General features: G+C 36.3%; 1 protein-coding gene across 1 annotated transcript in view; it reads left to right on the top strand.

Annotated features, from left to right (window-relative positions):
* The window catches only part of megf11 (multiple EGF-like-domains 11), a 254,354-nt gene that overhangs the window by 51,911 nt on the left and 177,390 nt on the right, over positions 1 to 25,053 (top strand). The window contains exons 3-5 of the mRNA XM_056478777.1: positions 2,023 to 2,146; positions 10,614 to 10,715; positions 11,198 to 11,298. Coding sequence (XP_056334752.1) covers positions 2,031 to 2,146; positions 10,614 to 10,715; positions 11,198 to 11,298 — 319 coding nt within the window. The 5' untranslated portion in view covers positions 2,023 to 2,030. The remainder of the gene's footprint in view (positions 1 to 2,022; positions 2,147 to 10,613; positions 10,716 to 11,197; positions 11,299 to 25,053) is intronic.

The following is a 25,053-nucleotide window of genomic DNA, read 5'->3' as shown; positions in this document are numbered from 1 at the left end:
AGCCATCTGCCACAACGCTTTGTGGTTCTCATTGGCTGGTGACCCATTTCGGTCACTAGACACATATACACACACACACACACACACATATATATATATATATAATATGTTTATATATATATATAAAACAGTTCTGTCTGGTTCTTGAATCTGATTGGCTGATAGCTTGCGATATTCTGCAATATCAGCGCTCCTACAGCCTCTTTACCCTTGTGTATTACTTCACCCCCATGACAAGCAGAGACATAAGCCCACTATACAGTATGACAAATATTGCAGCTGTTGGACAACATAATGTACTTTTGAGGCTTTTAGGCGAGAATTTAGTTGTTTAAATTGCAACTATGCAGTTTATCTATAAGGATAGTGCTTAATTAAAAATATTTATCGAAGATTAAGCACGTTGGCGGCCATCAGCAGAGCAAAGAAATTGATGGTTGATGCTCTGCCACAAGATGGTGACAGAGACCACGTAATAAGTTCTTAGTGGAGAAAAACTCAGCATAACTTTAAAACTACAGCTGATCAAATCATTATTAAACACGTAAGTGACATTAATACATGTTTTGTGTGTTGTAGTGCTGTATTTATACCATAGTAATCTGGTAGTGTTTGCTTTGCTTTTGCTTTTTCGTGGTTAATTATTGTGATCTCCCAATTGCAACAGAGAAATACTGGGAGATATCTCTGTGGACTGATGGCATTTCATGCTGTTCATCCTTATAATCACCTGTATAGTCATCACTTTAGACAGCATGCTAGAGAATCATTCAAACACTAGTTAAAGTGATGCTTATGCAGTAGCAATGTTCACAGTAGCTGACTGTCAACTACAGATGTGAATGAATGGCGGAAGAAAGTAGTCCTTCATACAAAAGGGGATTTGAGACTCTCCGTGTTTGACTTTCTATTTTATACACACAATTATGCTGTCAAACTGTTGTATAAATGCAAAATCACACTCGTAGCAGTGCGGAATGGCTGTATATTGTCACTGGTGGGACACTAAGGCACTCGGCCTGTGGCCTCAAGCCAACGCACACCTCCCACCAGTGCTGATATACAACCATATTGCACCGCTACTTGTGTGATATTGCTCATATGTATGAAATGCCATCAGTCCACAGAGATATGTTCCAGCATTTCACTGTTGCAATCGGGAGATCACAATAATTAACCCCGAAAAAGCCAAAGCAAAGCAAACACTACCAGATTACTATGGTATAAATACAGCACTACAACATACAAAAAAAGGGAGATCAACTTAGATTGTCATTTACCTGTTTAATAATGATTTGATCAGCTGTAGTTTTAAAGTTATGCTGAGTTTTTCTCCCCTAAGGACTTATTATGTGGTCTCTGCTGCCATCTTGTTGCGGAAAGTCAACCATCAATTTCTTTGCTCTGCTTATGGCCGCCAACATGCTGAATCTAATCCGAAATGATAAATATTTTTAAAAGGCCCTATCCTTATAAATAAACTGCATTGTTGCAATCTAAGCACCTAAATTTTGGCCTGAAAAGCCTCAAAAGTACATTATGTTGTCCAACAGCTGTAATATTTGTTAAACTGTATAGTGAGCTTATTTCTCTGCTTGTCATGGGGGTGGAGTGATACACAAGGGTAAAGAGGTTGTAGGAGCGCTGATATTGCAGAATATCACATGACTTACTGAAATACTAATATCTTGTAACATATTATGTACAAAGATTAAAGAAATCAGTTATTAGAAATGAGTTATTAACTATTTTGTTAAGAAAAAATCTTCTCTCTGTTAAACAGAAATTGGGGAAAAAATATGCAGGGGGTCTAATAATTCAGGAGGGCTAATAATTCTGACATCAGCTGTATATATATCGAATACTTGTGCTATTATTCTAAAAAAGCCATCTCTTTTCACTGCACTTCCAAGAATGTTTCAAGGGCTCCAATTTATAAGAATGATAAAGGACAAAAAAATGTCCTTGTCTCCATCTCTCTGACTGTTTCTCTCTCTCTTTTTCTCACCGCGGTTCTCTCAGGAGGAGTCATGGGGCCGGTACGGGCCTACCCATTAGCCCTGCCTGTGCTGGCTGTTCTGGGCCTCATTATCAGCGCATGGAGCCTCAACCCTGATGACCCCAATGTCTGCAGTCACTGGGAGAGGTGAGAGAGGGCCACTCTTCTGTGTTAAACCCCCGTTTTACCTTCCATTTATCCATTGCAGGATTCACACAGTGTAGCTATGCCTCGCCAACATGTCAGAAAGGTGCTTCGGCTGAAAGAGGATTGTAACTGTTTGAGGATTGTGATTGAGTTATAATGGGCTGTGGCAGTGTTCGCTGTATTATAAGTTTGTCAAAAATGTATCATTTAGTCATTTAGCAGCACATTTTTTGTCCAAAGCGACTTACAATTGAGGAGGCATTCAGTGATTCAACAAGAAGAGGCAATACACACAAGAAGTGCTAATTATGTATATAAAGGAACTGTTTGTGTTCAGAGAAATAAGTGCTAGCTTTAGGCAACACAGGCTCATTCTGAAAACATAGTCCCGCGGACGGAGACCACAAATTATGTAGCCGGTGGTACATATGGCTGCATTGCATTTTTTTAAAACGAACGCTACAGGGCGTGTGACGCCGTTCCTTTTTGCGCTTACCGGCTGACAGCTTACCCCGTGTGGAGGGTTTTCTTGCCGCAACCAGTTTGTCCAGTTAGCTCATTGTGTACGTCGCGGACTTGAGACGCAGAGATGAGAAGACCACGACATTGACAACAGGGTTCAAGTTCGGGGAAGAGTGGTTCCAGAAATCAAGTAAGACAAAAACAGAATCCAAAAAATAAGTGTCTAACAGGGTGAAAATGGGGTAAAATCCCCAAAAATATGGTAAAAATCAGATGAGGGCTTTTCTTTTTCTGGACGGCTTTTGTAAATTGTTGGTTGGATTTTAGGGAAGTAAGGTGGGTGGGTCAATTGATAAAATTGGTTGGGGTGGGTCTGTCGATTGGTCGGCCGGCCAGTCAGTCATCCAGTCATTCAGTCAGTCAGACAGACGCTCGGTCGACAGCGGCCTCTGGTGGGTTTACACAAGAACATCGTGGGCGCGAACGGCACTGGCGAGAGAAATTTGAGATACGCAGCAGCCTCTCATGGATTCGCAAAAACAAAAACTGCAAAAATACATACCTCCCAGGATTGTCCACGGGACTACGTTTTCAGAATGAGCCTGAGTTTGATTTAGAGAGAAGATTTGGTGGAGAGAAGATGGGCTCTTCGTTTTATTCATAGTGGTTCAGGTGATCAAGAAAGAGAAGGGTTTTAATAGTTGTTTGAGTGATACTAGAACAGTGTTTCTCAACCCTTTCTTGGCGGCTACACCAACAGTACATATTTTGGATGTCTCCCTTATCTGACCTATTCATTTCAGGTTTTGGAGTGTTTTGTAATGTTTTAATGAGTTGATTCAGGCGTGTTTGATTAGGGAGAAGTTGAAAATGTGTACAGTTGGTGTGCCTCCAGGAACAGGGTTGGGAAACACTGTTCTAGAATGATACTTTTAGTTATTGTTTTGAATGATACTTATATACTTTTAAATTTGTATTTATTCATTTATAATACATAAATCAGTTGTATGCTGTGCAACTGGTTCTGTTTTTAAATGAATGTATGTCTATAACACTTTTCTGACAGTGAATTGTTCTAGCCATTTCTACATCTTTCTCTCTTTCGGCTGCTATTATTCATCTCTTGATGTTATTGTCCCCTTCTTATTATGATAGTTTCAATTATGACCGTCTCAGTTTAGATGAATGCATCTAGCTTGAGTGAAAATACTGACAATAAATACAACTGATAAAAATACAAAATATATTTAATTACAAAATAATTTTGTAATTGTTGTTTTAATAATATTGGAGATGACATTATAGTTAATGTTATTTAATGGCATTAAGTAGCGCTGTCGCCTCACAGCTAGAAGGTAGCTGATTCAAGCGTCGGATTGGGTCAGTTGACATTTCTGTGTGGAGTTTGCATGTTCTCCCCGTGTTCACGTGGGTTTCCTCTGGCTGCTCCGGTTTCCCCTACAGTCCAAAGACATGCGCTATAGGTGAATTTGGTAAGCTAAATTGTCCATAGTGTATGTGTGTGAATAAGAGTGTATGTGTGATGGTTTGGCACTGGAAGGGCATATGTGGATAAGTTGTCGATTTATTCCGCTGTGGCGACTCCTGATTAATAAAGGGACTAAGCCAAAAAGAAAATGAATGAATGAATGTTAACTGTATTTTATTATATAAATTCACATTCAGCAAGCATAATATCAGTTCACTCATTCATTCATTTTACTTCGGCTTAGTAACCTATTTATCAGGGGTTGTCACAGCGGAATGAACCACTAACTATTCCAGGACAGCATATTTTTTTTTATGCAGTGGATGCCCTTCCAACCGCCACCCAGCACTGGGAAACAACCATTCACTCTCTCATTCACATACTAAGCCCAGTTTTTGGTAACACAATTCGCTTATAGCGCATGTCTTTGGACTGGAAACCGGAGCACCATGAAGAAACCCACCTGAACACAGGGAGAACATGCAAACTCCCCACAGAAATGCCAACTGGCCCAGCCGAGACTCGAACTAACGACCTTCTAGACTCGAACCAACGACCTTCTTGCTGTGAGGCCACAGTGCTAACCATTGAGCCACCGTGCCTAAGTTATCGTTATTATATAAAAAAGTTTCTTTTTAATTTCACACATCCCTAATATATCTTTTTTATGTGTGAAATAAGGAGCAATGAGCATATCATTTAATATTTGGTGGCTTGAATTGGTGAATTGTTTTGAATTTCATGCAAATTGATTCACTAGAAAGCAATGGACTTTCTACATCTGACTCAGAGAACTGTTTAAGATTGTGCTTGCTTACTAAGTTTTGTCAAGATGCAAAAAGTTTTTAAGTCACCTATTCCAATAACACTTAAAAACGTTATATAATTAATTTTAAAATAGATACCTGAAATACTTCACCATATTTTATACTGTTAATATTTTAGGGCTTTATTAATACTTGATTAAATACTGATAAAAGCTTACAATAATACATTTGGGCTTATGTGTACACTGTAAAAAAATCCAGGTTGCCTTAAAATTTTAAGCTGAATACTTTATATGTAACTTATAAAATTAAGTTAGAAAATGATTTGTTAAGCTTAATAAGTAACAGTGACCTAAAAACATATGTTGCCAGGACTAAGTGTTCATATAACTTGAAGCTATAACAGTGTAGGATTTAAGTGGTTCCAAGCTGTATTTCAGATCTATTCTGTTATCGCCGAGATTTAGAGGATTTACGTTTGTTTGTTCCCTTATTGACTGCATTCTCTTTTAATGGCACCATTGATGAAGGGATGTAAAGGATTGTGTTTGGAAGTGTTGATCTGGTTACACTTGCCTACAGGTATTAAGTTCAGTCACTAAACACACAGAACGCTATTGATGTTCTTATTATTAACCTTGTAGTGTGAGCAGGAGAGAGAGAGAGAGAGAGTAAGAATAAGTTGCAAAAATAAAACAAGCAGAACAGCATCCATTTGACCAGAACAATCTGTTTTGACTGAACCTATTGCCTGAGAAATGATTATTTGTAAAGGGTGTTATCAGTTATGACAAATAAGCAGGAGCGATTGCCTCTGCAGAGAGGAGGACAGAGGCAGCGAAGATGAATGAGTTTCAGCATTGCTTCCCTGAAAGAATATTTCGCAGCTTTAATGTCATTTTGTTGGCAACGGTTTTGTAATGTTTTTGCAAGGAAGTTGTGACAAGACATCTTGTTTCTGCACTTTAGCGTTTGAAGAGAAATATTATGCAAGTCTCATTATTTGAGATAACAAGTTGTTTTGAACTTCAAGCACAATGGATGGATACTTGTTTGAATATTACATTTGAGTTTCATGTGGGTTTGTTTCTTGGGATACAGTACAGTACCCTCATAAGGCAGTTCATTATAGACTTGAGACCAGCGAAGGCTTTGTTTCTCTGCAACATAATCAGGTTTGAGCAATTTTAGGTAGGGGTCCCTAGGGGCAAGTAGTCATGTTTTACTCCAGTGAGTATTTCTCGGGGAAGGTTTATTGCTGTATATGCAAATATGCATCAAAAAAGCTCAAACTTTGTGTTATTAATTTCCAGCACGAAACATCCTTTAGCTAATTTTGACCTATAGTCGGGAATGTTATATCACTATGTGGGTTCAGAGTAAAAACTTCCGTTAAACAACTAGAAGCTCTTTTTTTAAATGTCTACTAAACATGAATAGAGATTTTTTAAACAAACAAATGTAACACCTACATTTTTATAGAAGAAAAACTTACCAAAATCCTTTTTTTTGGATGAAATTTGTCTTTATAACTGAATATAAATGATTCTGTGCCATTATTTGCTCACACTGATTTCAATTCAATTCATCTTTATTTCTATAGCGCTTTTATAATGTAGATTGCGTCAAAGCAGCTTAAGATCCAGTAAACTGACTGTCAGTCCAGTTTTCAGAGTTGAAGTTCAGTTTAGTTCAGTTCAGTGTAGTTTAAATTTCACTGCTGAAAGTCCAAACACGGAAGAGCAAATCTATCGATCCGCATTCCAAACCCATAATGATATTTTTTATTCTTAAGAACAAAAATTTAAATATTTTGAATGAAATCAGAGAGTTTTCTGTCAAACTTTTGACAAGTTTAAATGCTGTAAACATTGATCAATTTATAAGTAAATGAAACCCCATTCAGTTAAAAAATTGAGCATTTTCGTGTCTTCAAAAATGTGGGATTAAACCACACAACTCTTAATTGACATTTTGTGCTTTTTTTAGTATGTTATAAGAAATTAATGGCTAAAGTCTGTACTAAGCACAAAATGATCAACAAAAACATGCAAGCAGCATACAGTACATGTACAGGTTTGTAAATTTAAGAAATTAAATGGATAGAAAAAAAACTTAAAAAGTCACTGAAATGCTCATTGGAAATGCGTGCGTATATTTGCTTAAATTCAATTTACATTTTGGTGAAACCACAAAAGACTTACTTTAACATATGTTTGAGTGCAATTTCTAGGTAAAATGAACTCTACGGGTCAGTATGACGCCAAAAACTTTAGGATTTACTATATTTACATACTATTAATAAATAAAAGATTATATTTTTGCAGTTCTTTGCACAACACCAAATAAATACCAGCTTATTGATGTCTGAGATTTGTAATCAAATGCATTTGCCTCACCTGTTTATGTCTGTATGGACAATTTTTCCAATGTGGGCAGTTTGCTTGGTAGCTCACTTTGTTCAGTGATGTACTTGTGATGCACAGTGCTCTGAGTCAAGTCTAGTTCTGCAAAACAGATAAAAGCAATGTAAAATCAAGGTAAAATTGTGTGGCCACAGTGCACTTTGCTCTTATGTTTGCTTTTGAAAACACTATTGGTTGTGTTTAGGTCAGTGGTTCCCAAAGTAGGGGTCGGGACCCCCTGGGGATTTGCTGGACAATGACAGGGGATTGCTTGGTGATATCCAAAAGTCAAATTCATTTTATTAAATTATTAGAATTTTCATATTTTAATCATAACCACAGCAGATAAAACAGTAGTTTTAATAGTAAAAAACAACAACATACAAATTAAAAGCCATCAGCCTTTAAATGTTTTTGTGTGTTTACGTTAGATTAACAACACAGCAATAGTGTCAGCTGCAGCAGATTGACCAGGTTAAACTTTCTGACACCCTTATGGCAATCAAATACATTAAAAATAAATACAGGCCACAACTGAATATTGAGACTGATGTCTGATTGGCGGTCTCCAAAATTAAATTAATGTGCAATGTTGAGTCTGAATTATAGTTGACCAGGAGCTACAGATTTGTATTTAATAACTGTATTTATATGGAATTGATTTGATTTATGCAACAAAAACGTCTTAATTTTTGTCTTGTTTCTAGTTCCAAATATCTAGATTTCAAAGTGTAAACAAGACTATTTCACTTAGCCCACTGGCAGATAATTTAGCTTTTTTAAGGAAAATCTTTTAATTTGGACTTATTTCTTCTGACAATATTTTACTTGCTCTTAGGGTTTTTAGATATTTGTATTAGAAATGAGACAAAACAAAGTAAGAAAGGCATTTTTTGCATTGTGATTATTCAATTGCTATATCTGAATACTGTCAGACTCCTTTAAAAACCATCAAACACTGTTGACCCATACCTTACACCTTAAACCACTCTCAACCCTACTCATAACACCAAACCTGTTTATAACCTTACCCGTTTCCAACAAAGGCTCATTCTGAAAATGTAGCCCTATATACATTTCTGGAGATGGTGAATATTATAGCCAGAGGTACGTATAGCTGCATTTTATTTTTTAAATGAACGCTACGGGGCGGTATGACGCTGTTCCTTTTCACGCTTAGCAGGTGACCACTTTCTACTTATGCAGAGAGGAGTTGACCACGACGACGGGTTCGAGTCTGGCGTAAAAAAAACAGAAGCCAAGAAATAAAATAAACAAGTAAACAACAGGGTGATAATGTAGTAAAACGTGGGAAAAATCAAAAGAGGGCTTTTTTTCTGAATTGCTTTTTAAATTTGTTGGCTGGGTTTAGGGAAGTGGGTGGGCGGGTCAATCTGTGCTTTTTAAAATACTATTGGTTGGGTTTAGGGAAGGGGGAGGGTGGGTCAGTCGTTCGGTCAGTTAGTTAGTCACTCAATTAGTCACTCGGTCAGTCAAACAGTCAGTCGACAGTGGCCTCTGGTGGATTTACAGGAGAACAGCAGGCCTTTGGTGAGAACAGCAGCGGCTTCTGGTGGATTTACAGGAGAACAGCAGACGCGAATGGCACTCGCGAGAGAAATCTGAGATCTCAAAAAGCGTACACAGTGGGCTCTCGTGGATTTGCGAAAGCAAAAGCTGCAAAAAAACAAACCTCCTGGGACTTATTCGACGATCTCCAGAAATGTAAATAGTGGTACGTTTTCAGAATGAGCCTGGGTTGCCCGTATCCAACCTCAATACACAAAAATGTTGTGCAAAACAACATGAAAACAATGTATATTAAGTACTTAGTAGTTAATATCATTTTAAAGTGGGATCTAAAAAAATTACGGTAACAATTTATAATAACTACACACTATAAATCATTTATTAAGCATTAGCAAATAGTTGATTCATTATCTGTTAAGCATTAACTCTACATTAATGAGCGTTAGTAAGCAGTTTATAACTGCAGCTACAAATGCTGTATTCTTGACTTACAAACATATTTATAATGTGCTTAATACTGTACTTGTACTTTCATACTTTGTTAATGATTTATTTTTCATTACTAAATTAAGTATTGCATTATTTACAAACCATTTGTATTTAAAAGTAGTTGAGGGTTTTTAGGATAATTCAGAATGAGTTAGTAAATGATTAATAAACTATTGAAATCAACGTTTATATGTCTTATTATTCAGGCATATAATAAAGGTTACTATGTATGTTAATAAATGCTTTATTAACTCAACTTCATGCAATTTTGTGACCCAATCTAAAGTGAGGACTATTTATGCTTTATAAATCCCTTATAAATGACAAATAAAGGCTCAGTTAAATTCTAAACAGGAAAAATGACATTATTCATTCCTTTTCATTTAAAGATACACAAATAAAACTGTACTTCAAATGAAAAATAAATCTTTGCAACCTTACCTAAAATAAAATAAATGTAGAGTTTAAACATTGCATCTTATTATATTGTTAAATTATTATATTGTTGTTTTATCCAGTTTTATGTCGTATTTTGACACTCCTGTTATTTGGCAATGTTTAAACTTTACAGTAATTTTATTTTTTAGAAAAGTTTGCAAAGATTATTGTTCATTTGATTCTCAGCCTTTAATTGTCATTTATAAAGGATTTATAAAGCATAAATAGTCCTCACTTTAGATTAGGTCACAAAATTGCATGAAGTTGAGTTAATAAAGCATTTATTAACATATTAGTTAACTATTAGTATATGCCTGATTAATAAGATATGTAAATGTTAATTTCAATAGTTTATTAATCATTTACTAACTCATTCTGAATTATCCTAAAAACCCTTAACTACTCTTAAATACAACTGGTTTGTAAATAATGCAATACTTAATTTAGTAATGAAAAATCAATCATTAACTAAGTATGAAAATACAATTATTAAGCACGTTATGTAGGTGCTTATAAGTCAATAATACAGTATTTGTAGCTGCAGTTATAAACTGCTTACTAACGTTTATTAATGTAGAGTTAAGGCTAAACAAATAATGAATTCACTAGATGCTAATGCTTAGTAAATGATTTATAGTGTGTAGTTATTATAAAGTGTTACCAAAATGACAATATAAAGTGGGACCAAAATTACATATTCACTCTCTCTAGAGTTGTAGTAGAGTATTAGTAGACTCTTGAGATTGGGTTAGGGTTATCAAAAGCAAAGGGTTTATCAAAAGCAAGTAGAATGTCTGCTGTTGACCAATAAAAATAAAGTGTTACCCAAAAAAGACAATACATAAGTAAGACATTTGAATCTCTTCTTGTTCTTTCCTCTTTCTCAGCTATGCAGTGACTGTTCAGGAGTCTTACGCTCATCCTTTTGACCAGATCTACTACACCAGGTGCACCGACATCCTCAACTGGTTCAAATGCACCAGACACAGGTGAGCACGACCCTGACTTTTGATCTACAGTTGTCACGATTCTGCTTCACAGCAACAATCAGCACTCTCCCACTAGACACATAAAAATCAAGGTGCCGGTGTGCCAGCGTCTTTATTACCGAGTGTTAATGTTACCAGCCGTGATGGTAGTGGTCAGAGTCAGAATGGAAATGGCCATTTGACTGTCATCCGACATTACATTGGTTTTAATTGCCGCATTAAAGACTTTATCGTCAATGTCCCGGCTAAAAGCTGTGGGCCCAATGAGTCACTGCACCGCAATGTAGCATTCAGAGGCAAAATGTCCTTCAGCGAATGCGGAAACTTTTCTTAACTCACTTTAATTATGTCAGTTTCTCCGCTTACCTCCTCTAGGGTGTAGTAGCATGCTAGAAGCTAACAGTAGCCAGCTGCTTGTCATAATGTCCTTGCGGAGATCACCTGCCAGATTATTGACGTTTTCTTTTGTGTTTCTGTCTCAGGACCAGCTACAAGACCGCATATCGGCGCGGGGTGAGGACAATGTACCGTCGACGTTCACAGTGCTGTCCTGGCTACTTCGAGAGCGGGGACTTATGCGTCCGTGAGTGTCTTTCATATTTCGCTCGCTTATTTCCTCTTAAATCAGCAGAGTTCAATTACTCTTTCTTGCGAGTGGTTATGAGCACAATAAAAGCATTCATCTGCTTGAGCGATGTCCTCTTAAGCCTTGAACCCCGCTCCTTCCTCCGGAGGCATTCATCAAAATCTCAGCCATCTTTGAGGCATTTTTTTTGCAACTGCATATTTCAGGCATAATTTGTGCCTTTCATTACTGGTCCTGCTCATATTGGGTTTGCTCATATATTCTGTTTTAACACTGCCAGTACGCCATTACATCGCCATTAATAGCATTCAGTTATCGCTCATTTTTGGTGGTAAAAAAACTCTTGAGTGATTCACTGAGAATACATTGTCCTAATTCCTCTCGTTGCGGAGATAATGCGCTAATTAAGGAAATAACAACTTTCACTTGCTATGGTCTAAATGATAGATTTTGCGATTATTTTATGAGCAATGAATGTCAAAAAAATGTCAGCTTTTGTTAGAGTTTATTGTCTTTTTGCAGCGCCAAGACTGTAAATGTGTGTTTTGTTTCTCAGGATTGGTTATTGTGCAGGCCAGACTCATTATTCTTTAATGTGCTTTAATCACGAGTGAGCGAATCCTGTCAGTCAGCGCAGACCTTTGGCTCACACGGTTCAGCGGTTGTTTGACAATATGCAAAAATCTCTGCGTGAAAGGACCTCGCACAGGACCGTGTCAAGGTGATGAGGTAAATGACAGTCTTACCGAGCTCCAGGGAGGGGATGAAAATCAACACACGTAGCTTAAGAGCAAATGGGATTTGATGGCCTCAGAGCTACTCGGCATTATTAACAAGAGGGTGGGATGGGTTTTTTTTTTTTTTTTGGAGGAGGATGGGTGGCTTTTTTTCCTTTTAAAGGGTCATAGTCATCTCCCACGTTGGTAAAAACACTATTAGGACACATATATTACACAAAAAAAGTGAAAATTGGTTGTTTTTGTATTATTTCAAGCAAATTCGTTCTTCCAGTTTGAAAAGAAATTTTGAAGCTACATTACGGCCATGAGATCATTGTGTAAATTCCAGCGTGGAGATTGGCTTTCTGTACATGCCGTTACAACGGTACGTCATTGAGTTTTAAGCATTTTTCAGCGTGCTCTATTGTGAATGAGGTGTAACTTCAATAATATGCATAATAGCTTCGTAAGTTTTTACCTGTTACAGTGTTCAGATGGCAGAGAGATGTCATGTTGTGTTGCCAACCGTAATTAAAACAAGTGGAAGAAGAAGAATTGTTCGAAGACGCTGGTCGTCAGTTTTGCGTTTATAAATATGCCGCAACGAAGTTTTTGTTTCCATTTTCCCGTGATGAGAGCACAGCACACATGTGGGCCCACATTTGTGGATTACAGTGGTCTGCTAACACGCAACAAAAATATGTTTGTAAGAAACATTTTTTACCCAAGAGCTTTTCGCATCTGGAAATGATGACATCCGGATTTGCTATTTGTCTTCTTTTAAAAAAAAAAGACACAGTTCCAGTTCGTGTTGATTGTCCTGTCTCTACGGATTTGATAAGTGCATGATCAATGTTCTTTGTTTATGTTTATTCAGATGGCAAAGTTAGTTAGTATTGTCATCAGTATTCTTTCAGTTTTTAAAGACATACCTTAGTCAAAATGATTTAGTTACTAAGTTTAAAGTACGTTAATATCACTACAATATTATCGACTGACAGTGGAAGAAGAAGTGGAAGCTGCTGTAAATGCTGCTCTCTGAATGTAAACATGTAAACACCTTAATCAAACTATTACCGTCGTGTAGGATTTTCGATGCGAATGATTTTCGCCACATTTTGTGACAGGATAGTCTATATACACACTGCTGTTTGACGCTATGCTCTGCACCTACCGAGTCTGCATCTACCAAGAAATGCAGGGTTTTTTTTCTCCCATACGGAGAGCAGTATCAATAATTCCATTAAAACTGAATGAAAGTGAAAGTGCCAAACTGCAGTTAAAATCGACAAATTAAGAATGAAACACCCGAAATTACATAAAACTCTGGAGGAAATGTGAATAGCGTGGCAATGATGCAATGATGTTGATCAAATTATGTGCTATAACATGAAAAACGGGATCATGAAAGGAACATTCAAAATGCAACTTATGTAAACACCTTAATCATATTATTGTCTTATTCAGATTAATGTGATCTCCTCTCTGTCTGTGTTTGTGTTGCTGCTGTGAGAATCAGCTGTAGTGCACATACTGAAACTTCCCTTTTCATGCAAACCCTTTCCTCTTTCGACACTCAACACTCCCACCTAAACAAAGTTAAGACAGGGGGGTTTCATGGCCCTTTAAAGCACTAGTCTGCGTCTGCATGAAGAGCTTGTAAAACTAATAATTGTGGTCATGTTTTAGGCTTTGAATATGTACGGAGAAATGTAGCTTTAAAGCATCTTGACGTTAATAAGCATAATGTCATGTAATTTCTTCAGCCTGTGCACTTTAAATGGACTCCCAAGAGAAAGGAAGAAATTAACAGCCTATATTAAGTCCTGATATGATATCCAGCTCTGCAGGAATCATAAAACTTTACTTCAGTTCAATATTATGAAGAGGATAAGTCGCAGACGGTGTGGTCTTGTCGAAATGCTGATTACAAACCTGCGATGCTGTTATATGAAGTCGCACTAATTCATAATTAATTTTCATTTTAATTTCACCATATCAAAGGGAATTTTTTCACTTTACCGCAGAACGAGCTATGAGACCCAGCAGCTGTTTTGCCATCATTATGTCACAGGAATCTAACCGGCATTGTCAGTCTTTGTAGTTTGATTTAAAAGCTTAGTCATTTACATATGCCACAGAAAACTCTTTTTAGGATCCAAGGACATTTTTATTTGTACTGTTGCACACCTTGCTCTCATGACAGCAGGTATTGGGCAATTTGGTATTTCAAGCAGTTATTTAATTGATACATTTGCTCACACTGTTTTTCTTTTTGGCTTTGTAAGGATTAATTAATGCAAAAATTATCATTTATTTACACACCATCTCATGTGTGTTGAAACCTGTTTTTTTCTTTGGTGTACAAGCTATGTCCAAGCTGCTCTTTTTATTATATTATATTATATTATATTATATTATATTATATTATATTATATTATATTATATTATATTATATTATATTATATTATATTATATTATATTATATTATATTATATTATACATTTACATTTAGTCATTTAGCAGACGCTTTTATCCAAAGTGACTTACAAATGAGGACAAGGAAGCAATTTACACAACTATAAGAGCAGCAGTGAACAAGCGCTATAGACAAGTTTCAGGTGTGTAAAAGTCTAAGAAGCAAAACATTAGTAGAAATTTTTTTTTTTTTTTTTGAGAGAGAGAGAGAGAGAGAGAGAGAGAGAGAGAGAGAGAGAGAGAGAGAGAGAGAGAGAGAGAAAGAGGGCACAGTTAGTGGTATAGCCAGAGAGGCAATTGCAGATTAGGAAAGAAAGTGGAGACTATTATATTAGAGATTATATTATATTATATTATATTACAGGGCTACAAGATGCATGATGGCTAAATTAAGAATCACTTTTTTTTTTTTTTTTGCTTAAAAAAATCATGATTTTCTCATGATTCTGTGGATGTAAAATGAAGGTTAATATTAGTAGGCTATTATTATTGTTAATTCTCAAACATATGGTAAAACAAAAATAAAATCATTAGACCTATGTGTAGGTCTATTGTTGATTAAAATGCTAAATTTTAACTCGGAACGGTGGGCTTAAACCAAGGTTATAATAGTTTTGGATTTTTCATTAGTTTTAGTTTCTATTTCGTTTTGACTTTTTGTTTTCAAATTTTGTTAGTTTTAATTAGTTTTAGAGGCAGATTTACTAGTTTTTATTAGTTTCTATATTTTGAAATTACTTAGTTTTAGTTTAGTTTTTATTAGTTTCAGTATTAGTTTTAGTTTTTTTTTCTAAATGAGGATATTTGTTAGGTACAGGATTCAAAATCAACAGAATAAATATTGTATAATAAAAACTCAGCCATACATTTTTTAAACCTATATTTAGAGGACACATGAACACTATCATCTACCACTACCATCCATCCTCAAATTCAAATACAACAGTCCACTAGACAGCAGCCTTAAGTACAATATGTGTGCAAGGCTGATGTTAGATACACAGTAGTGATAGGAAGTTATTTCAGGTATTTATTGTGGATGTTAGGACTCACATTATGTAGTCAGAAACAGTAATTTCTGTCAATTAAAACATCACCATGATCTGAAAAATGTCTTACAGTAAAGTTTTGCAACCCAACTGAAGCATGATTCATCTATTTAAACTCCATTACGATTTTCTTTTATGAAATAAACTTACGTTTCACCAGATCCTCTCATTTAAGCCCTCGGTTTACCCCATAGACTGCCCGCGCTGCAGTTGAAGTTTAGTACAGTCACAGCAGGCTATCATGTACTGTTTGTGCTCGGTTCACTGAATCACGCATGCGCATGCGTTTTATCGGTTAACCGCTTCTCAGATTTGATCTTAGAGTAACGTCACTGTTCTAATAACTGAATAAGAGTATATATTGGATTATTTAGAGTTAGATTGGGTATTAGGCTTGTTAAAAAGTAAGTAGTTTGTGGACGAGTGCTTACTGGAGGCGCGAATCGTTTCAAGTGATTCAGTTTGATTAGGTAAACTAGTTCAAATGGTTCACTTAGAAGAACCGGTTAAACAGATTCATTCGCGATCGCGATACAGAGATAAAACCCATTATTGGGCACAAACGTGTTAAAGTAATAGTTTTAAGCCTCTGTATTTAATGCTGTCACCGTGCTGCTGTGATGTCCACTCGTTGTTTTTATCGCGGGAGCAACAGCGAGGATGACTGGAGGAGAACCGGCTTGTTCTGGCCAAAGGCAGCAGGACTACAGACTCTGAGGTGCCGTACGGGTCAAACACCTGCAGCGCGGAGTAAATAGATTTACTTCTAAAAGGTACATACAGTATCCTACATACAGTAAGATTATGTATTAAATACATTTACAAATACGAAAACGAATGAGGTTTTTGCTATAATTTTAGTTTCAGTTAGTTTTGTATGTCCGCAATACAGTATCAGCTAGTTCTAATTAATTTTACATTTTAGTTTTCGTTTTTTCGTTCGTTTTTGTTAACTATTATAACCTTGGCTTGAACGGACCTGTCCTGGTTGTTAATTCACAGTAAAGTGATTACATCAGAATACACCTATTCATAATTCTGAAGTTGACTTATTATCTTTGAGACAAATGCTTGCAATCTGTCATTGAAAACATTATTAGACCATTTTTTCACTGGTAAATTAAAAAGTTTGTCATTATCAGATTCAAATCTTGCATTATATTCAACATTATAAAGGCTGAAGTATTTATACTGACACTGTTAAACATTTATTTTCATGCACAACACTATGTGTTAGCTATGAAAAAAAAACATATCGATGGTACTTGGAGGTAAACAAACCGTGTGTCAGCTTATGCGTGATTTTGTGACGCGAATACGTCATTACATTAAGACAGAAATGACATTTTTGGGTGAATTATACCTTATAAATACAATATGTGACACTTAACACTATTTGTAGGTGTCCATTTTGCCCAAGCGGCAACCTCCCGCTGAAGCCAATACGAAAGTAACAGAAACTGCAATTCATCGACTCGCCTTTGGGGGCTGGCTCCAGAAAGTCCAGATGTTCTCTGCAATGGTAAATTCTCCAATTTTACAGCTGATAAAAACATGTTTAGAGCCTGGTACAAAAGATGGTTTTGGTGCATATAACTAATATTACCCATCATGACAATTGTGACGGGGGTGAATTTTTTTATAACTCATCCATTTCGTTTTTATGAAGTTTTATTAAGTCTGCTGTCTTGTCACCTCAGGTGATTCCGGCTGATTAGCCGTTGAACTATCAGATAATATGGCATGCTGTGTGCACTTAATTGTGCTCACAAACCATTCAGGTTGCCTCCATTTCCCAGGTGAGTGAAATAGTATACTTATACCATCTCTATACTCTATATGTATTTGTTTTATTTAGGATCATTTATAATTTTCTTTAGACCGGTAATGCACTCCAGAATCTGACAGATTGATCAGCTGTAGGCTATACTACAGTCATCTGAAACGGCACACAGTGTTATGCCTGGATTTCATAAATAGCCTTGCATTTACTAACACAGATTATATTTGGAGTATTTGGAAGTAATTTGTGTTTTCCTCCTGTAGAAAAACGTCAAAAACAATGCTTAGTGGTTCAATGTGTTACAACAGTGTTTTTAAAAGACTAAACACTTTATTAATATAGTATACAACCAAGCACATGTGGTCAGAACACAAACGAATAGCAGGTAATGAAGTATTAAGCGTTTCTCCCAAAGAAAAGCCCGTCTAAGCAAAATGCTGGTAGGCGTTTGTAGTTCTACTGACACTCCAAATCGGTCCCCTTATTTGGTCACCGCCAGTGGGTGCGATGACGCACGAACAAAATGGCGATGTTTGGCCACACCTACTTGTAGCTTTATTTATGCTCTTCAGAAACCTATGGGTGGCATCACGGACACTATGTCCATATTTTTTACAGTCTATGATGTTGTTGAGCAATGTATATATAACAATTTGAAGACTTGTGTGACTGCTTTCTCTCCTGACCTTGAAAAAATAATTGGCTGAATCATAGAAAAACAGAATTGATCGTGTGTAAGATCGAATCGACATCGTAATCTTTTTACGATTAATTGTGCAGCCATATTATATTATATTATATTATATTATATTATATTATATTATATTATATTATATTATATTATATTATATTATATTATATTATATTATATTGTATTATATTGTATTTTATTGTATTACATTACATTACATTACATTACATTACATTACATTACATTACATTATATTATATTATATCATATTATATTATATTAAATTATATTATCCCCATATAAGCAGGCAGTACCGACATTCTTAACATTTTTTCGTGTTCATTTTTCCTTAAATACCTCAAATGTCTAAAAAACTAGAATTTTCTGTGTTCCCCTGGAATGGTAATTAGAATATCGAACAATACGATTCAAACAAGAAAGACATTGATTGTAACTCTCATGTAAATCAACAGCTTGTTCACCAGATGTTGTTCTTTCCATATTAAAGGTCATTGTAGAAAGCAAGAGGTTTCAACAATGACCTTTAGTAATAAGATCTTTTTTTTTATGGCTGAATGAGAGTGACCATGGTCTGTTGAAGATAAAGTTGATCTCATGTTTCTGTCCTTATTGAGTGGGATTGTGTCCAGCTCTGTCTGTAGCCCGAAGGCACCGCTAACAACCATGGGATTAGGTGCAGCTGGGATAGGGATCAGTTTTGACATTGTCTAGTGGTCCGACTGGAAGAAGGCAATGACAATAATCAATAATGTTCTCATTACCACACAATAGCTGCAACAATTTCATGTTAACAGTTGTTGCTGTAATGGAACCACACCATCTGTGGAGACGATGGTAGGCATAATTTTTCCCCCCTCGCTGATCTCATAGTGTTTTTATTGCCTCTGTGCTGTTTCAAAAATGGTTGCACTTGAAGCTGAGCAAAATTCGCTTTATAAAACAAATCGTGAAGTCTGATTCGTTGAACCATGTTTGAAGCCAGTGTAAAATAGTTGATATCTGCTTGTTAAGTTTGACGTCACGCGAAGTGGCTTCCGGGTCCAAGCGATCTATCAAACTGTATGGTGAGACTCAAGAACAGGTAATAATAAACATAATAAACAAAGCGCTGTAATACTTTCGAAAATCACGATTGCAATATATATATATCCATGCCCAACATCTGATGGCCAGAAAGTGATAAATTTTTTATAAATTGTTAAAATATTGGTGTCTGTGATGCAGCAAGTCCAAAGACTGTTGTGTACAGCATGATTTTATATAAAATTCACTTTAATGTGTGATATGATTAAAAAGTGGTCATTAACAAATTTTTTTTTTTATTCAAATGAGAAGCGGCTTGGACCCAGAAACTCCATACTCCATACGTCACGACTTAACGAGCTTATTCAGTTGTATTGTCAGTGCTACTGCTACCTTGTAGAACTGCATAAGTAATCTTTTCTTAATATTTGTGACACCTATTCTATGTTCCTAATTAACAATGATTCATCTACATATGCTTATTAAATCTCTGAATGCTTTGGCTCAGTACAATCACAACTGAATCAAAGAGAGCATCTCTCATGTATAGTCATGAAAGTGTTTCAGTTTTTTCAACAACACAATATTGTTATTTCTGTGTTATAAAAAGTCAAGCGATCACAGAAGTAATGGGATAAAAGTTATAAATTAGAGTTTGTGCGTGCGAAATTCTGTAGTACGGCGCTGTGAAAAGGGGCGGATTAAACAAGATGATTAGACATAAAAAAAGCGAGTGATTGGTCCATGTTTTAAATTTCTGTCCAGAGAAGTCATGTTTTGACCTTCGATTGGTCTCATGCAATCATGTGATGCGATTTCCCAGGTCAGAGTTCACCAAGCTTGAACTTTCCAACGCAGCAAACTGCGAAACTTGTTGCACGAGCTTGCTTTTCCGGTCTGAAGCGTGCATGCGTGTGAATGGAAATCTATGGGGAGAAAAGTGCAGTCTGACCGCAGATTTAGGCGAGTGGTCAAACACCCCACAATAAGTGGAGAGCAGGCTAGGAGACCGGCGGCTGGAAAGTAGGTCTGTCATAGTTATGACTGACATCTGTTTCTTCTTAGTGATTGGGTTGGAGAGATGCTTTTTAAGAGAGAAGATGGGCCAGTTGGAGTTAGAGAAGAGCCACTGAGAATGCACCAAAAGAGTGTTGAGCGTTTATGCCAAAACAAAATAAACACTTTGCTTACCTGAATCGCCGACGCTGCCTTCTTTTTTATTCAAACTAGACAAATTGTATTACACTGGTGCCGAAACCCGGGACCTCTCTTTATGTCAGATTAATTCAGGAAATTTCAGGCCATTAATTGCTATGCAGTGATCTGGGCTTCGCCTGACAACAGTGGGATGACATTTACTGGCCACTCAGCCCTTGGCCAGCCTCCAGATGAGCTTGCAGTCCTCTCTCTGGGCTTCTACGAGGACTTGGAACGGTTGTTCTTGTTCCACCTGCAACTCCACCAGCACCTATAGTGGTTGTTCTCTGTGGAGGCTTGTGAGCGCCTAGAAAACATTTCTACAAATGGACTTGAAGATGGATTTGACATTCTGGCAGCGATGTCTCTCTCTGACTGACCCATCTTCTTACTTATAAAGTGTCTCTCTGACCCAATCACTGTGAAGATACAGGTGTTAATCATAACTCAGATTGACCTATTTTCCAGCCGCCGGTCTCCTAACCCGCTGTTGCGGGGGGTTTGACCACTCATTCCCCACCACACCTATGTTTAAAAGCACTGATTCATTCATAAATAAAAAAAGTCATTGAATTAGTCACTCAATCATTCATTCAGCCGAATAATTGGTCACACTTTATTTTGATAGTCCGTTTGTTGAATTTAAGTAACATTGCATCTCTATGCCAACTAATTCTCATTAGATTATAAGTAGACTGTTAGGTTGGGGTTAGGGTTAGTAGAGGTTGACATGTACTTGCAAAGTTTCTTATAATCAGTTAAATGTCTGTTTAGCAGCAGTATCAACAGATATTAAACAGACAGTCTACTAATACTCAAATGGACCATCAAAATAAAGTGTTCATTTTTATTCAAATAAATATTTTTTTAAATTGACTGCAATTTACATTACATCAGAATCTCTAGTAATTAGCATGTTGTTCTGTTCATTAAGAATCATTTTAATAATTTCAGTTATTAACTCTACAAAAGAAAAAATATTCAATTTCTGTACTACTCTACAACTACTATCTTATATTAATCATGTGTAGTCTACTTTTAGGTTAATAAATGGAATTATTTGGAAGAATTGTTTGTTGAAATTATTATTAAAACAATTTATGGAGCTATTTCTTTGACCATGTTTCTGCACTAGAGGCTGTGCATTGCAGCTGTTTTACCATTCTTAATCACATGCACTAATACATTTTGCCAACCTGACTTAAGATTGTGAAATACTTAATTTTTTTTACTTTTAACTTTTTATTAGACATTTGGTAAACTGCACACTGTACACCGTAACAGTTCCTTACAATTCCTTAATGTTGTCCTAACACAAATCAATTAAGTTAACCTAATCATTTTTACAAATTTGAGTGGATTGAACATAAAACAATTAAGTTGTCCCCCCCAAAAAACTTATGAGTTGTTTTGGTTCAACCCATATTAAATAAGTAGTTTGAACAAACAGCAAACATAATTTTTTGAGTGTACATGCTAGGTAGCACTTGAATAACCATGAATAAACAGGCACTAGTTAAGTATTTCTTCGTCTAGATATATTCTTTGCACTCTATTGATTTTGAGTTACTAGGAAAAAGTCTAATAAGGTGTTTTTTGTGCGACAGTTTGGTCACTTCAGTGAGGTGTATGGGTTTTCAGGTTGCTTTTTCCTGTATCTGCTGTGTGAATAATCCTACTGCTCTCACTGACAGGATTAAGAGCTTTGTGGACCTAGCTATGTTCACTTCACTGGGACAAGAGAAGGTATTAAAGCCATTTTCATTACATACGTGGATCTTTGCTTTTCTTCTAAATCTGAGCACCTCGGGGTTTATCCTTTCATATGCGCCTTTTATGAGCTGCTTTACAAGGAGAAACAGTCCCTCGTGCATTAGCTTCATTTGAAAAGCATCATGCGTTAATGGCCTAAAGTACAGCACAACCTAGTCGTCTTGAAGGTGCAGGTTTTCTACTGTGCCCAAAGTGAGGTGCATGCACTACATCTACGGTATCAATCCACAAGGATCTGCTGAAGTCAGTTTGTGCCTTCTAAGTGAGTTTATGGATGTCATAATAGTAGCAGGGCAAAATTAGAATGAGATTGCATATACTTAAGTTCTGTGGATGATAATCTGCCATATAATAAACTGCAAACATTGTAGCGTATTTCCATAATGTCCAATGCAATGTATGAAGGGCAGCACAAATGACAAATGATTTAAAAGACATTTGACTTGTTTGGATGATGTTGTTTTCTGGTATTCAAAATAAACAAACACAACTGGAGAAACCAATGTAATTTGTATATTGCTGGCCAGTGCTGTGCTTAAATGCTGTAGTTTACATGCCTCTGACTGGCTATTGAGTTCAATTTAAATAGAAATGTGCTCGAATGGTTTATTCTCTATTCTCTAATCTAATTACTTTGGCATTATTATTATTATTATTCACTAATAATAATAATAATAATAATAATAATAATAATAATATTAATAATAATAATAATGATAAAGTTATTGGGCGATGCAGTGGCGCAGTGGGTAGTGCTGTCGCCTCACAGCAAGAAAGTCGCTGGTTCGGGCCTCGGCTGGGTCAGTTGGCGTTTCTGTGTGGAGTTTGCATGTTCTCCCTGCATTCGTGTGGGTTTCCTCCGGGTGCTCTGGTTTCCCCCACAGTCCAAAGACATGAGGTACAGGTGAATTGGGTAAGCTAAATTGTCCGTAGTGAGTGAGTGTGTATGGATGTTTCCCAGGGATGGGTTGCGGCTGGAAGGGCATCCGCTGCGTAAAACATATGCTGGATAAGTTGGCGGTTCATTCCGCTGTGGCGACCTCAGATTAATAAAGGGACTAAGCCGAAAATAAAATAAATGAATGATAAAGTTATTATTCTCAAGTCTGTATTGTATGTCTGTAAGAGTAATTGTTTTACATGATAACATTGCATTTCATTATGCATTTATTTAAATATGTAGTATTTCCAGAAAATCTACAAAAAGGGTTATAATAAATAAACTTAAATACTTCGGAAATTAAAATGTCTTTTTTGATTGGCACCTTGTTAAATATAATAGGATTCAAAATATTGGATTTTTGCCAGTATTTTCAAATTTCTTTTGGCTGAGCTGATGCTCAAATATTTTCTGTTTGTGTGTTTTTGGGAAGTGCTAATTTACAGATTCATATATTGAGTCAGGTTTGAGATATTTATTCCCCTGAAGCTTCTCACAATAAATAAAAATCCAAGCTTTTTTGACTTTGTTTGATGCTTTGTTCATAGATAGAACTAACTTTGTAATTAGTCTAGCAAAGCAGCCCCTTAAATACTTTCTCATAGGAGAGGCACTAGGACCCAGCAGAAGGTTGCTTGGATGCCATATTATAATGAAAAAAGAATTAGTAGAGTAGATTCTGAATTAAACTCTGTATGATTGCTGTTAGTCAATGCTTTTTTTCATATATTCTGACCAATATATCAAAAAGTGTGTTGTAATATAACTTTTAGCAGTTGAAATAGCACAATTCTCAAGTTTTTTGGGACAACTTAATTGTTTTATGTTCAGTCCACTTAAATTTGTAAAAACGATTAATTGATTTGTGTTGGGACAACATGAAGTAAATGTATGGAACCCAGCATTTTTTTACAGTGTATGTTATTTTTGTATTTTACTTTAATTTTCTAATTCTATGGTATATATCACCCCATACGAATCAGTCTTGTTACCGGGCAGGCATTAGGACTGTGGGGTCAGCACTGCCTGTAGTACTACACTAGTGACTTTTTAACTTGCTTGAGTTATTCTATCCTCACATTCACAGTCCCAAGTTAACAACCAGTCATGGTTTGAGCCACCAGACCATTGAGGACCAAGTAGATTCTTGGAAAGGAGGAGTTTAGAAAAACTTTATTTGCAAACACATCATTTGAGGCTCTTGAGACTAATGTAAAATGCATATTATAAGAAAGTAAAAAGTGTTTTTAATCTTGAATGCATGTTAACCTGTTGTAGGCAACCCAGGCTCATTGTGATTAAGGGCTAATCGCAATTCTATTTTTACACACCAAAAATAACATTAACATTATACCAGACACTGTAAAAAGCTCATTCCCAGCCACTAGACTTTTCTGACAGGGCATTCGAGTGTCATTAAGTGTCAGAATGTTGTGGGACTGCTATACAGGAGTTATAATTATGGATTATAGATAGCGAAATTTAGCAGTTTTTATTTTAGTTTTTTTTTAAGCATGACGGTAAAACGTGAACGCGGTTATGTATATATTAAAACATGTGCTTGTTTGTTGTAAAAATTCATAATAATGACAAAAAATACTAATTTGTAGATCCCCTTACTTCTGGGTGCCCCTTAGTGCCGATGCCGAGTATGGTCCTGAAAAATCTCTGTTCAAAGGGCTATCTACCCTTTCCACTTACCCCTACGCCTTCAAGCTAAAGAGAATCGGGACACCCCTACCCCTTCACGGGGACACGCAAAACGAGAGGTAGGGGTAAGGTATAGGGGTAGAATTGGGATTTGGCCTAAGTACCCATATATACATTTCTGGAGAGCCCCAAATACATCCCAGGAGGTACTTTTTCTCCAGTTTTTGTTTTTGCAAATTTGCCAGTGGCTGCTCTTTACACATTTTGAAATCTCAGATTTCTCTCGCGAGTGGCATTTGCAACTGCTCTTCTTGCGTAAATCCACCAGAGGCCGCTGTCAACAGACTGACTGACTGACTGACTGACTGACTGACTGACTGACTGACTGACCGACTGACCGATCGATCTCCCCACCCGCTCGCTTCCCT

This window comes from Danio aesculapii, chromosome 18, assembly GCF_903798145.1.
Source record: "Danio aesculapii chromosome 18, fDanAes4.1, whole genome shotgun sequence".
NCBI classification, from domain to species: domain Eukaryota; kingdom Metazoa; phylum Chordata; class Actinopteri; order Cypriniformes; family Danionidae; genus Danio; species Danio aesculapii.
Note: the sequence above shows the minus strand (reverse complement) of the source record. Positions and strands in the feature narration are given on the sequence as shown.